The sequence below is a fragment of the Cetorhinus maximus genome, chromosome 13 (assembly GCF_964194155.1).
Source record: "Cetorhinus maximus chromosome 13, sCetMax3.hap1.1, whole genome shotgun sequence".
NCBI lineage: Eukaryota > Metazoa > Chordata > Chondrichthyes > Lamniformes > Cetorhinidae > Cetorhinus > Cetorhinus maximus.
The window spans coordinates 70,790,115-70,803,759 of NC_135891.1; the positions used below are offsets into that span (position 1 = coordinate 70,790,115).

The 13,645-nt window shown below is 45.2% G+C and overlaps 1 protein-coding gene across 1 annotated transcript in view; it reads right to left on the minus strand.

Annotated features, from left to right (window-relative positions):
• Window positions 1-690: 690 nt before the first annotated feature.
• The window catches only part of LOC144689206 (uncharacterized), a 52,802-nt gene continuing 39,847 nt past the window's right edge, over window positions 691-13,645 (minus strand). Inside the window, exon 5 of the mRNA XM_078556317.1 lies at window positions 691-1,995. Within this exon, the coding sequence (XP_078412443.1) occupies window positions 1,819-1,995 (177 nt within the window). The 3' untranslated portion in view covers window positions 691-1,818. The remainder of the gene's footprint in view (window positions 1,996-13,645) is intronic.

Sequence of the window (13,645 nt, forward strand, 5' to 3'; positions counted from 1 at the left end):
CAGAAAATGGATCATTACATATCACCCTGACAAGAGGACAGTTACTTCGGATAACCTGATTGTAAAAAGAACTGGACTGACCGTTCTTTGTAAAGTTTAAAAGCTTTTTAAGACCAAGATGAACAAGATAAATTAACAAATAAACAAAAGTTAAAATGATTGGTAAGATATTAAAAACATTTTTGACAAGATAAAAGATCACAAATTTGTGATAAGAAAATTCGCAGCAATTAAATAATCAACTAATAATAGTGAATGATATAACTTTATAAGGAAGGGGATGAATCTATGCAGAGAGGTAATACCCACATTTGCAAAAGATGAGCTAGTCAGGTTAGAAACAATGTAAATATAGCAACATCACCATTGAAAATTCACAAGTGTTGAAATCCTCATCAGTACTTCTCACTGTAAGAGGGCCAAATGCATAGTTAGATCCTTCTACTCAGGTCGAGGGGAAGTGTCTTGCTATGCATATGGCGATGCTGCTCAGAGAATCTAAGGTAGTGATTTACTTCAGATTTTGATGGATACGCGAAGATATTTTGCTGTAACGTTGGAGAGGTTGAACCTTTGAATTCTATCTTAGACATGAGATTGTTTTCCATCTTTTTATAATCTTTAATGTTGCAATAGATACTTAAAGCGTATTGCATGTTTGTTTCTTTAATATATTTAACAAGTGCCATTGAGATCTCTCACAGAGTACCATCAGAATCCCTGCCCAAGATTCTACACTAACAGTTTATTTAAATAATGCTGCACAGTGTAAAATAGGGAATTGTACTTTTTACTATACTCCTCATTACACCAATTAAATCAGACACCATTCACCCCCTCTTGACAATGAGATTTGAGAAATGTTTATTTTGTAAAACCTGCTACAATTTTGTAAGGTTCTTTGCTTCTATATTACTTGACACAATCCTTTATACAAAGATCATTGTTATAGCTTGAGTCTATTCACTGGTCAACAATTCCCTGCGTAGCTCCTTCATTCCCATCCAGTACAGTGAGGAGGCTGAATGGTAGAATGATATCATGCAGTTGGAGGCCATTTGGCCTATTGTGCTCCTGCTGACTCTTTTAAAGGAAGAATCCAATTCATCAAACTCCCCAATCTTTCCTCACGCACCTGCAAAATTTACTTTGTCAAATTTTAATCCAGTTCTCTTTTAAATGTTACTGTTGACTCTCATTCTACTGTCCAGGTAACAACAACTCACTGGGCAGAAACATCTTCTCAGCTCCTCTCTGCTTCTGATGCCAATGAGACCAATCGGTGGCCTCTGGTTTTCAGCCCTGTGACCAGATTGCCTGAAGATAGTGCTAAACTGACCAAACGGAACACAACAGCAGCTGAACAGCACAGCCTTAAGAGAAGCTTCATAGGAACAATAACAGGGTCAAACTTCCTCTTGGATGGTCATACTAAATGGGTAACAGTGGATCAGCAGCCAGCTGGGTGCTCTGTGCCCAGTGGGGTGCCCTGTACCAGCTGCCCTAGTGAATGCTCAGTGTGCCAATGTGGGTCTGAAGTTAATTGCTGCCTCGTTTCACTGCAGGAATCAACATGAACGACCATTCTGAAGCTCAGTGACAGGTCAGGTCATGGCTCATTGAGACTGGGATCTGAACCAGGCAGGATTTGGCCTCAATGTGAAGCCTCAACACGGGCCTGTGGGTCACTATGATCTGTGCTTTTATGATTTAATTAATGGACCAGGCAGGGAGATAGACTGTGGTGCTCAGAGAACCCATTGTACAGACAGAGAGTCAGGAAAGCGGGAGTGAGTCCCTCTCCCTACCCATGCCCGTCTAACCATATACAGAATGTAACGAGCTATCCGTTCGTGTCCGGACTCTAGAATTCCTCTGATGTTTCTCCACGGAAAACCTTTGGATGTGTTCCCTCAGAGATTGCACCATTTGTTCCTCCACATTCACAGCTTCTTGTGTTGTTTCCTGTTCGGGATACCTCACTTTTCTGAATACCTGAAAGAAGGAGATTTGCATTGAAAGGAGTGAGGTGTTGAAGACCCTTTGAAATCCCGCAGAGATTTGCATTTATTTACCAGCTTCCATATCCTCAGGACATCCCAAAGTGCTCTACAGCTAGATTATTTTTTGAAATGCAGTTATTGTTGTAATATGGTCACAGCAACCAATTTGTGCAGAGCAAGATCCCAGAATTAGGTAATGACCAATCAGTTTTTCTTTGTATTGTTGGTTGAAACATAAAGTTTGAGCAGGAAATTGGGGAGATTTCTCCTTCTCTGCCTCAAACAGTGCCATGAGATTCTTTTCTGCTCAATTGAGAGCACCAACAGTGCTGACCTCCCTCAGTACTGCACCAGGTTGTCAGCCCGAACCTTAGGATTGTGGATCTTGAGCCCACAAGCTTCTGATTAAGAGGTGAGAGAGAGGGCTACAGACTGGACTACAGCTGACATCTCCAGTTTCCTCATCAGACAATGGTTGCCACAAGTCAGACACTGCTCACCGACCATGACCAGAGCCCAACGTGGACACACTGCAGCCCCAGGGCTTTACACCTTCTCACTGGCACAACTGCAGCTGGAGGAGCAGAATCTGGTGGGGGGTGCGGCAGGGGTGGTGGTTGGAGGAGTAAAGAATCCTGAGTATTGTCATAACCAGAGTCAACTGAGATTCATTAATGGAGCAGCATCACTTATAGGAGTGGGGCAGAGACAGCAACCTCCCACAAACCCCTTACTGATCCCCCTCAATTCCCTATTAGATCTCCCACACACTTTGTGTACCAGCCTGTACACAGTGTCTGTCTGTCTGTGTGTACCAGCCTGTACACAGTGTCTGTCTGTCTGTGTATACCAGTCTGTACACAGTGTCTGTCTGTCTGTGTGTACCAGCCTGTACACAGTGTCTGTCTGTCAGTGTGCACCAGCCTGTACACAGTGTCTGTCTGTCTGTGTATACCAGTCTGTACACAGTGTCTGTCAGTCTGTGTGTACCAGCCTGTACACAGTGTCTGTCTGTCTGTGTATATCAGTCTTTACACAGTGTCTGTCTGTGTGTACCAGTCTGTATGCAGTCTCTGTCTGTGTGTACCAGTCTGTATACAGTGTGTCTCTGTGTGTACCAGCCTGTATACAGTGTCTCTCTGTGTATACCAGTCTGTACGCAATGTCTGTCTGTGTGTACCAGTCTGCACACAGTGTCTGTCTGTGTGTACCAGTCTGTATGCAGTCTCTGTCTGTGTGTACCAGTCTGCACACAGTGTCTGCCTGTGTCTACCAGTATGTATACAGTGTCTGTCTGTGTATATCAGTCTGTACGCAATGTCTGTCTGTGTGTACCAGTTTGTACACAGTGTCTCTCTGTGTGTACCAGTCTGTATGCAGTCTCTGTCTGTGTGTACCAGTCTGTATACAGTGTGTCTCTGTGTGTACCAGCCTGTATACAGTGTCTCTCTGTGTATACCAGTCTGTACGCAATGTCTGTCTGTGTGTACCAGTCTGCACACAGTGTCTCTCTGTGTATACCAGTCTGTACGCAGTGTCTGTCTGTGTATACCAGTCTGTACGCAGTGTCTGTCTGTGTGTACCAGTCTGTATGCAGTCTCTGTCTGTACCAGTCTGCACACAGTGTCTGCCTGTGTGTACCAGTCTGTATACAGTGTCTGCCTGTGTATACCAGTCTGTACGCAATGTCTGTCTGTGTGTACCAGTTTGTACACAGTGTCTCTCTGTGTGTAACAGTCTGTATGCAGTCTCTGTCTGTGTGTGCCAGTCTGTATACAGTGTGTCTCTGTGTGTACTAGCCTGTATACAGTGTCTCTCTGTGCATACCAGTCTGTATGCAATGTCCGTCTGTGTATACCAGTCTGCACACAGTGTCTCTCTGTGTATACCAGTCTGTACGCAGTGTCTGTCTGTGTGTACCAGTCTGTATGCAGACTCTGTCTGTGTATACCAGTCTGCACACAGTGTCTGCCTGTGTGTACCAGTCTGTATACAGTGTCTGTCTGTGTATACCAGTCTGTACGCAGTGTCTGGCTGTGTGTACCAGTTTGTATGCAGTGGCTGTGTGTACCAGTCTATGCATAGTGCCTGTCTGTGTGTACCAATCTGTATGCAGTGCCTGTCTGTGTGTACCAGTTTGTATGCAGTGTCTGTCTGTGTGTACCAGTTTATGCATAGTGCCTGTCTGTGTGTACCAGTTTGTATGCAGTCTCTGTCTGTGTGTACCAGTCTGCACACAGTGTCTGCCTGTGTGTACCAGTCTGTATACAGTGTCTGTGTATACCAGTCTGTACGCAGTGTCTGGCTGTGTGTACCAGTTTGTATGCAGTGACTGTGTGTACCAGTCTATGCATAGTGCCTGTCTGTGTGTACCAGTTTGTATGCAGTGTCTGTCTGTGTGTACCAGTTTATGCATAGTGTCTGTCTGTGTGTACCAGTCGGTATGCAGTGTCTGTCTGTGTGTACCAGTCTGTACACAGTGTCTGCCTGTGTGTGCCAGTCTGTACACAGTGTCTGCCTGTGTGTGCCAGTCTGTACGCAGTGTCTGTCTATGTGTACCAGTCTGTACGCAGTGTCTACCTGTGTGTACCAGTCTGTATACAGTGTCTGTCTGTGTGTACGAGTTTCTGCACAGTGTCTGTCTATGTGTACCAGTCTGTATGCAGTGTCTGTCTGTGCACACCAATCTGTACACAGTAAAAACAAAAATACGTGGAAAAACTCAGCAGGTCTGGCAGCATCTGTGGAGAGGAACACAGTTAATGTTTCGAGTCCACATGACTCTTCAACAGAACTAAGGAAAAATAGAAAAGGGGTGAAATATAAGCTGGTTTAAGGAGGGGTGGGACAAGTGGAGCTAGATAGAGGGCCAGTGATAGGTGGAGATAACCAAAAGATGTCACAGACAAAAGGACAAAGAGGTGTTGAAGGTGGTGATATTATCTAAAGGAATGTGCTAATTAAGGGTAGAAAGCAGGACAAGCAAGGTACAGATAGCCCTAATGGGGGTGGGGTGGGGTGAAGGAATCGAAAAAGGCTGAAAGGTAGAGATAAAACAATGGATGGAAATACATTTAAAAATAATGGAAATAGGGGGGAAAAGAAAAATCTATATAAATTATTGGAAAAAACAAAAAGGAGGGGGAAAATCGGAAATGGGGTGCGGATGGAGGAGAGAGTTCATGATCTAAAATTGTTGAACTCAATGTTCAGTCCGGAAGGCTGTAAAGTGCCTAGTCGGAAGATGAGGTGCTGTTCCTCCAGTTTGCGTTGAGCTTCACTGGAACAATACAGCAAGCCAAGGACGGACATGTGGGCATGAGAGCAGGGTGGAGTGTTGAAATGGCAAGCAACAGGGAGGTCTGGGTAATGCTTGCAGACAGACCGAAGGTGTTCTGCAAAGTGGTCATCCAGTCTGCGTTTGGTCTCTCCAATGTAGAGGAAACCGGATTGGGAGCAATGAATGCAGTAGACTAAATTGAGGGAAGTGCAAGTGAAATGCTGCTTCACTTGAAAGGAGTGTTTGGGCCCTCGGACAGTGAGGAGAGGGGAAGTGAAGGGGCAGGTGTTGCATCTTCTGCGGTTGCATCGGGAGGTGCCCTGGGAGGGGGTTGAGGTGTAGGGGGTGATGGAGGAGTGGGCCAGGGTGTCACGGAGGGAACGATCCCTACGGAATGCCACCAGGGGGGGTGAAGCGAAGATGTATTTGCGGGTGGCATCATGCTGGAGTTGGCGGAAATGGCGGAGGATGCAAACGCAGACTGGGTGACCGCTTTGCAGAATACCTTCGGTCTGTCCGCAAGCATTACCCAGACCTCCCTGTCGCTTGCCATTTTAACACTCCACCCTGCTCTCATGCCCACATGTACGTCCTTGGCTTGCTGCATTGTTCCAGTGAAGCTCAATGCAAACTGGAGGAACAGCACCTCATCTTCCGACTAGGCACTTTACAGCCTTCCGGACTGAATATTAAGTTCAGCAATTTTAGATCATGAACTCTCTCCTCCATCCCCACCCCCTTTCTGATTTTCCCCCTCCTCTTTGTTTTTTCCAATAATTTATATAGATTTTTCTTTTCCCCCCTATTTCCATTATTTTTAAATGTATTTCCATCCATTGTTTTATCTCTACCTTTTAGCCTTTTTCGATTCCTTCACCCCACCCCACCCCCACTAGGTCTATCTGTACCTTGCTCTTCCTGCTTTCTACCCTTAATTAGCACATTCCTTTAGATAATATCACCACTTTCAACACCTCTTTGCCCTTTTGTCTGTGGCATCTTTTGGTTATCTCCACATATCACTGGCCCTCTATCCAGCTCTTCTTGTCCCACCACCCGGCCCCTTAAACCAGCTTATATTTCACCCCTTTTCTATTTTTCCTTAGTTCTGTTGAAGAGTCATGCGGATTCGAAACGTTAACTGTGTTCCTCTCCACAGATGTTGCCAGACCTGCTGAGTTTTTCCATGTATTTTTGTTTTTGTTTTGGATTTCCAGCATCCGCAGTATTTTGCTTTTAGTCTGTACACAATGTCTGTCTGTGTATACCAATATGTACGCAGTGTCTGTCAGTGTGTACCAGTCTGTACACAGTGTCTCGCTGTGTATACCAGTCTGTACGCATTGTCTGTCTGTGCATACCAGTCTGTACACAGTGTCTCTCTGTGTATACCAGTCTGTACGCAGTGTCTGTCTGTGCGTACCAGTCTGTACACAGTGTCTCTCTGTGTATACCAGTCTGTACGCAGTGTCTGTCTGTGCGTACCATTCTGTACGCAGTGTCTGTCTGGGTGTACCATTCTGAATGCAGTGTCTCTCTGTGTGTACCACTCTGTACGCAGTGTCTGTCTGTGTGTACCATTCTGTACGCAGTGTCTGCCTGTGTGTACCATTCTGTATGCAGTGTCTGTGTGTGTGTACCATTCTGTACGCAGTGTCTGCCTGTGTGTACCATTCTGTATGCAGTGTCTATCTGTCTGTACCATTCTGTACGCAGTGTCTGTCTGTGTGTACCATTCTGTACGCAGTGTCTGTCTGGGTGTACCATTCTGAATGCAGTGTCTCTCTGTGTGTACCACTCTGTACGCAGTGTCTGTCTGTGTGTACCATACTGTATGCAGTGTCTGTCTGGGTGTACCATTCTGTATGCAGTGTCTGTCTGGGTGTACCATTCTGTACGCAGAGTCTGTCTGTGTGTACCATTCTGTACGCAGTGTCTGTCTGGGTGTACCATTCTGTATGCAGTGTCTGTCTATGTGTACCATTCTGTATGCAGTGTTTGGGTGTACCATTCTGTATGCAGTATCTGTCTGTGTGTACCATTCTGTACGCAGTGTCTGTCTGGGTGTACCATTCTGTATGCAGTGTCTGTCTGTGTGTACCATTCTGTACGCAGTGTCTGTCTGGGTGTACCATTCTGTATGCAGTGTCTGTCTGTGTGTACCATTCTGTATGCAGTGTCTGTCTGGGTGTACCATTCTGTATGCAGTGTCTGTCTGTGTGTACCATTCTGTATGCAGTGTCTGTCTGTGTGTACCATTCTGTACGCAGTGTCTGTCTGTGTGTACCATTCTGTACGCAGTGTCTGTCTGTGTGTACCATTCTGTACGCAGTGTCTGTCTGGGTGTACCATTCTGTACGCAGTGATTGGTATTATGAGGAGGGAGGGAGGACGATGCTAGTTAGGGGGATTTGCACTTCAGACACTTGGGTTGGAAGATGGTCAGAGCCTCATACACAGAGGTGGCTGAGAATCTCAAAGGAGGTTATCATGAATTAAGATTTTAATTGATGTTGATAGGTCCCTTGTTGCAATGTATATAAACATTTCACCTATTGTGCTAAGCAGATTGTCTCAATGGGTTACATTGTTTTCTGGGCATGATTGCATCAGTTTCTCTTTGGGATGTATCTTGTAATAGGGAGGAGCCCCTCCCACCCCCAACCTTTGGGGCAGAATTTTGCCCTCGGATGGCGAGCGGGCCCCATCGGCTCGGCGGCAGGTGGGCAGCCAATCGCCGCCGCCGAAATGGGCCCCGCTGCCATTTGGAGTGGGTGGGCCAATTAAGGCCCACCCAGCAGGCTGCCCGACGGGAAGCACTATGTGCTTCCTGTACAGGGGGGGATGGATTTCCCATCTGTCAAAGTGCGCTCTTTCACATATGCGCACGAAAGAGCAAACTGCTCCCTGAGACCAAGTCCTGTCTCAGGGAGATCAGTGAAAGCTTTATAAACATCAAAAATAGAAAAATAAATTTTTTTTAACATGTCCCCCTCATGTGACAATGTCACACGAGATGGGACATGTTAATAAATATCATATAAAGTTTATTAAAGTTTTTTAAAAACGGAAATGAAACCTCATCCTGCCAGTGGATGAGGTTTCATGTATTATCAGAAGCCCGCTGGGGCTCCTGGCCTGCCCGCCAGCCTTAAGGTTGGACGGGCAGGTCCTTTAATTGGGTTAATTATCCTGTCAATAGCCTCAATTGGCCATTGACAAATCGACGGGCCCGCAGCTGATTTCGCTGTCCGCCCGCCTTCCAGAATAGTTAAATGGGGCGGGATGATGCCGGGGGCTCCGCCCAACGTCATCCCGTGTCATTTTCCCGTCGGTGAGCGGGCCCCGCCCCCAACTCGCCGACGGAAAAATTCTGGCCTCGGAGTGGCCTGAGATTGCCCAGGATGCAGGAGCTGATTGGCTGAACCTCTGCCCTTCCCCCAGTAATCCTCTGTTGATGAACAGGGTGGTTTTGGCTTGCAGGAACTGGTCTGTGCTGCTCCCTGGCATCTCCCATCACCCCTTCATCATACACATTCAATCGAGCCCTGGGTATGTGAAAGTCCATGGGCACTTGCTGAGGATGGGTAAGGACATGTGATGTTGTCATGTTCGAGGAGTGGGACAATGAGGAGCTCATTCCACTGGGACCGCAGACACTCAGACACCAGTGGCATCCACGTGGCAGAACACACGACTGCCTGCATTAATTCCGGTTTTATTTAGCGTTTAATGTATCTTTAAGAATAATACGTGTTAAGGAAGATCATGTGATCTGTAGTAACCAATAGGAGAGTAGCGCAGGCTACCTCAACAGTCAGTGTAGAGATAGAGTTGGAGTTGAAAGCACATGTGTAGTTGCTGCTGAGTATATTGTAAATAAACTTATTGTTTCCACCCAAGAAGTGTCTGCAGATCAACTCTATCATTAATAGCACAACTCGGCCACTCTACAACAATCTGGCAATGAGGATTATACAGGATTGAACAGAAGAAATTAAGTTAGAAAGAATTCGGCACTGTACCTAGCCCAGTGATTGTAAGTAGCAAGCTCCATTAGAATTGAAGAAATTATCCTCTCTCAAAATGCCACAATTTGGGAGAATTGATCCTTTTGAACCACAGCCGATTGGTCTCAATACATAGAATGCCTCACGTTCTTTTTTCAAGTGAACGAGATTACAGGGGAAGAGAAGAGGCGAGCGATCCTCTTGAGTACTTGTGGGAGCAAAACCTACGGCTTGATTTGAGGTTTGATGGCACCCAGTGCTCCAGACTTGAAAAATTTTAATTAATTGGTGGACCTCATGAAGGGTCACTTTCAAACCAAGCCCTCAGTCACGATGCAGAGGTTCAGGCTTAATTCGCGAAATAGAGCCCCGGGCGAGACAAGTGCATGCTACGTGGCAAATTTGAAGCAGCTAACAGAATATTGTGAGTTCGGTACAACTCTGAACAACATGCTCAGAGATTGTTTAGTGTGCGGTGTGAATGAGGACTCTATTCAGATAAGATTATTGTCTGAAATGAATCTGGATTTCAAGAAGACGCTGGAAATAGTGCTGGCCATGGAAGGCACAGAAATAGATTCAAAAGCAATACAGGGTACGCAAAATGGCGCTGTCCTCCACATCGGGCAGGAAACCTTAGCCGAAAAGGGTGCAAAAAAGCAAAATATGAGACTCTGCCGAGGAAACAGCCCCCGCCAGCTAAGGAATAAAGAAAAATAACTTAGCACCGGAATCGAAGAGTAATTTTAATAGAAGCAGAAACCTCTACTTTAGTGATTGACAGTTTAAAAATATCAAATGCTACAATTGTCACAGAAATAGACATATGATGAGGTAGTCCAAGGAAAGATTCAAGCAGGCTTGTAAACAAAAGAAGAAGCCCAATGAAATCTACAATGTAGGAAAGATTGAAACAACAAATTCAGACATTTACTCGTTATTTAATCTCAAAGTTGGAAAGACAGGACAATATTTGTCACAGAGAAAGTTAATGGCAAACCTGTTAGAATGGAAATGGACACAGGTTCTTCCATCATATTAACTGGGGAACATACCTCCAGATATTTGAATAATGGGGAACATCAATTAAGTTTAGAAGAAACAGCTGCCAGGCTAAAAACATATACGTAAACATTCAAGTAAAAGGTGTAAGCAGCTGAACTTGTTTTTAATTCATTCATGGGATGTGGGCTTCGCTGGCTAGGCCAGCATTTATTGCCTTTGTTCAGAGGACATTTAAGAGTCAACCACATTGCTGTGGGCCTGGAGTCACGTGTAGGCCAGGCCAGATAAGGACGGCACATTTCCTTCCCTAAAGGGCATTAGTGAACCAGATGGGGTTTTATGACAATCGATAATGGTTTCATTGTTTTCATTCCAGATTTTTATTGAATTCAAATTCTACCATCTGCCATGGCAGGATCTGAACCTGGGTCCCCAGAGAATTACCCTGGGTCTCTGGATTACTAGTCCAGTGACAATACCACTACACCACTGCCTCCCCCAACTGTCCATTATGGAAGCCAATCGGCAAAGCTACCAGTGTTGGTGTTGAGAGGTAGAGGACCAAGCCTTTTAGGGTGAAATTGGCTAAGGGAAATCAACCTTGATTGGCCACTGAGATTCCAAAAGGAAGCTGGAAGAGTTCCTGTTCTGAAAAAGGAGTGTGTAAGAACTCAACAGCCTGAAGAAATGCAGGCTGCTTTAAACCAAACCCTGGAAGAAGAGCAGAAGAAACTCAAAAAGACCCTGCTTGATGACAGACTTCAAGACAAGGTGAGCATTCTTCACAGGGAGAAAGAAAACCTGTTGAAAGGCCCTCACACATGACAAGACTCCCTCAGGTCAAAGTTTGTACCTCTGGAAAAGTACAAAGAGAAACAGAAAGAATTCAGCACCTCTCTGAACAAACTGAAGAATGAGTTGGCAGAGAAGACACAACAATGTTCAATTTTCCAGGAGGCAGCAAACAAATACAAAAAAGAGATGGAAGAGCTGAAGAATCAGCTAAATGAAGCCAAAGAGGCTGTGGAAGCAAAAGTCGCAGATTTTTTCAAGAAGCAGACAGATAGTGAAATTTTGGGAAACTCAGCCACTGAGCTCAGACAAGTTGAGCTTGTATCTGAGAGAAGTCTGGCCAACAGTGAAGTCATAAAGAAGGCTGAGATTAAAGTCTGTGCTAGAATAAAGAAAAGTGCATGTTTCAAGCGAGGGAGTTAATCGATTTGGATCACCGGGTAGATTCACAGGGCTGCCACTCGGTTGAGGAGAAAGTGACAGCCATAAGAGAGGCACCTGTGCTTCAGAGTTCAAATCATTCCCAGGAATGAGCAACTATTATGGGCACTCTCTGCTCAAACAGAACCAATGTTGTGGGAGGCACCCCAGAAAGAAGCTTTCAGAACAGTAAACAATTGTTGCACTCGTCCAATCTATCAGTGCATTATGGCCAGGTGAAAGAATTGGTGCTGACATGTGATGCATCTCCCTACGGAGTGGGAGCAGTGCTATCTCATCGGATGGACAATGGCACAGAACAGCCAATAGGTTATGTATCAAGTACGCTTACCACAGCGGAAAAGGGAAACTCACAGATAGAAAAACACCTGTCCATCATCTTTGGTGTCAAGAAATTTCACCAGTACGTACACAGCCGCCATTTCACAATCATTTCAGACCACAAACTGTTAGGTTTGTTTAGTGAGGAAAAAGCTATACCACCCATAGCCTCAACAAGAATACAATGGTGGGCCTTAATTCTGGCAGCATACGAATACACTTTCGTACATAGGCCTGGCAATCAAATCGCAAACACCGATGTCCTTAGTCGTTTGCCTTTGCAAGAAAATGATGAGCATGTTCCACTTCCACAGGAACTTGTTTTACTGTTAAATTTCTTAGATTCCTCGCCAGTATGCACTTGACAGATCAGAGACTGGACAAGTCAGAACCCAGTCCTATCTCAGGCACGAGAATAAATGCTACATGGTTGGTCCCAGGATCCCATATCTGATTAAATGAAACCGTACTTCAACAGAAGACATGAAATAACCAGTCAGGATGGCATCCTATTGTGGGGTGCATGAGTGATAGTTCCTCCAAAGGGAAGGGAGCCACTTTTAGTTGAACTACACAGTGCCCATCCAGAAATTTCCCGAATAAAGACCATAGCACGCAGCTTTCTATGGCAGCCAGGGATGGATGGCGAAATAGAGTTTGGTAAAGCACTGTGTGCGCAATGTCAGCAACTGCAAAAGTTGCCAGTGACAGCTCCATTACACCCATGGGAGTGGCCAGGTAGACCCTGGGTGCGGTTAGACATTGACTACATTGGACCTTTTCTGGGAACAATGTTTCTGCTCATCGTCGATGCCCATTCAAAATGGTTAGACATATATGAGGTGAAGTCACCAATGTCGGGCACTACAATCGAAAAACTACGTCAGAGTTTTGCCATTCATGGCCTACGAGAAGTAGTTGTTTCAGACAATGGCACGGAATTTATGAGTGCTGAGTTTTCAACAGTTTATCAGCCTCAACGGTATCATTCATGTGAAGACTGCACTGTACCACCCTTCCAGAAACAGACTGGCTGAGAGGGCAGTTCAAACGTTCAAGGCAGGCATGAAAAAGCTAACTGATGACTACTTGGCAACCAAGCTAGCATGATTTCTTAAATAAAAGCAAAGTACTGCGGATGCTGGAAATCTGAAACAAAAACAGAAAATGCTGGAAAAACTCAGCAGGTCTGACAGCATCTGTGGAGAGAAAGACAGAGTTAACGTTTCGAGTCCATATGACTCTTCTTCAGAGCTAAAGAGAAGTGGAAATGTGATGAAATTTATACTGTTAAAGGTAGGGGTGGGGCAAGTGGAACTGGATAGAAGGCCAGTGATAGGTGGGGACAAAGGAGGGATTGACAAAGATGGCATGAACTAAAGGACAAAGGGAGTGTTAATGATAGTGGTCAGGGCTGAAAAAAGGTGCTGATAGTGGCGTAAAGGTAAGAAAGCAGAATGTGATAATAGCAGAACAAGGGTGAGCACTCTGGAAAGAACAACATGAACAAGTGACAGATGGCCCTAGTGGGGATGGGGTGGGGGTGGGGGAGGGGGTGGTATCCCATTTTCTATCCTTTCCCCATCACTGCCTGGTTCTGCTATTATCACATTCTGCTTTCTTACCTAAATGCTACTTTCAGCACCTTTTTTTAGCCCTTAACCACTATCATTAACACTCCCTTTGTCCTTTAGTTCATGACATCTTTGTCAATCTCTCCTTTGTCCCCACCCATCACTGGCCTTCTAAGCAGCTCCACTAGCCCCACCCCAACATTTAACAGTATAAATTTC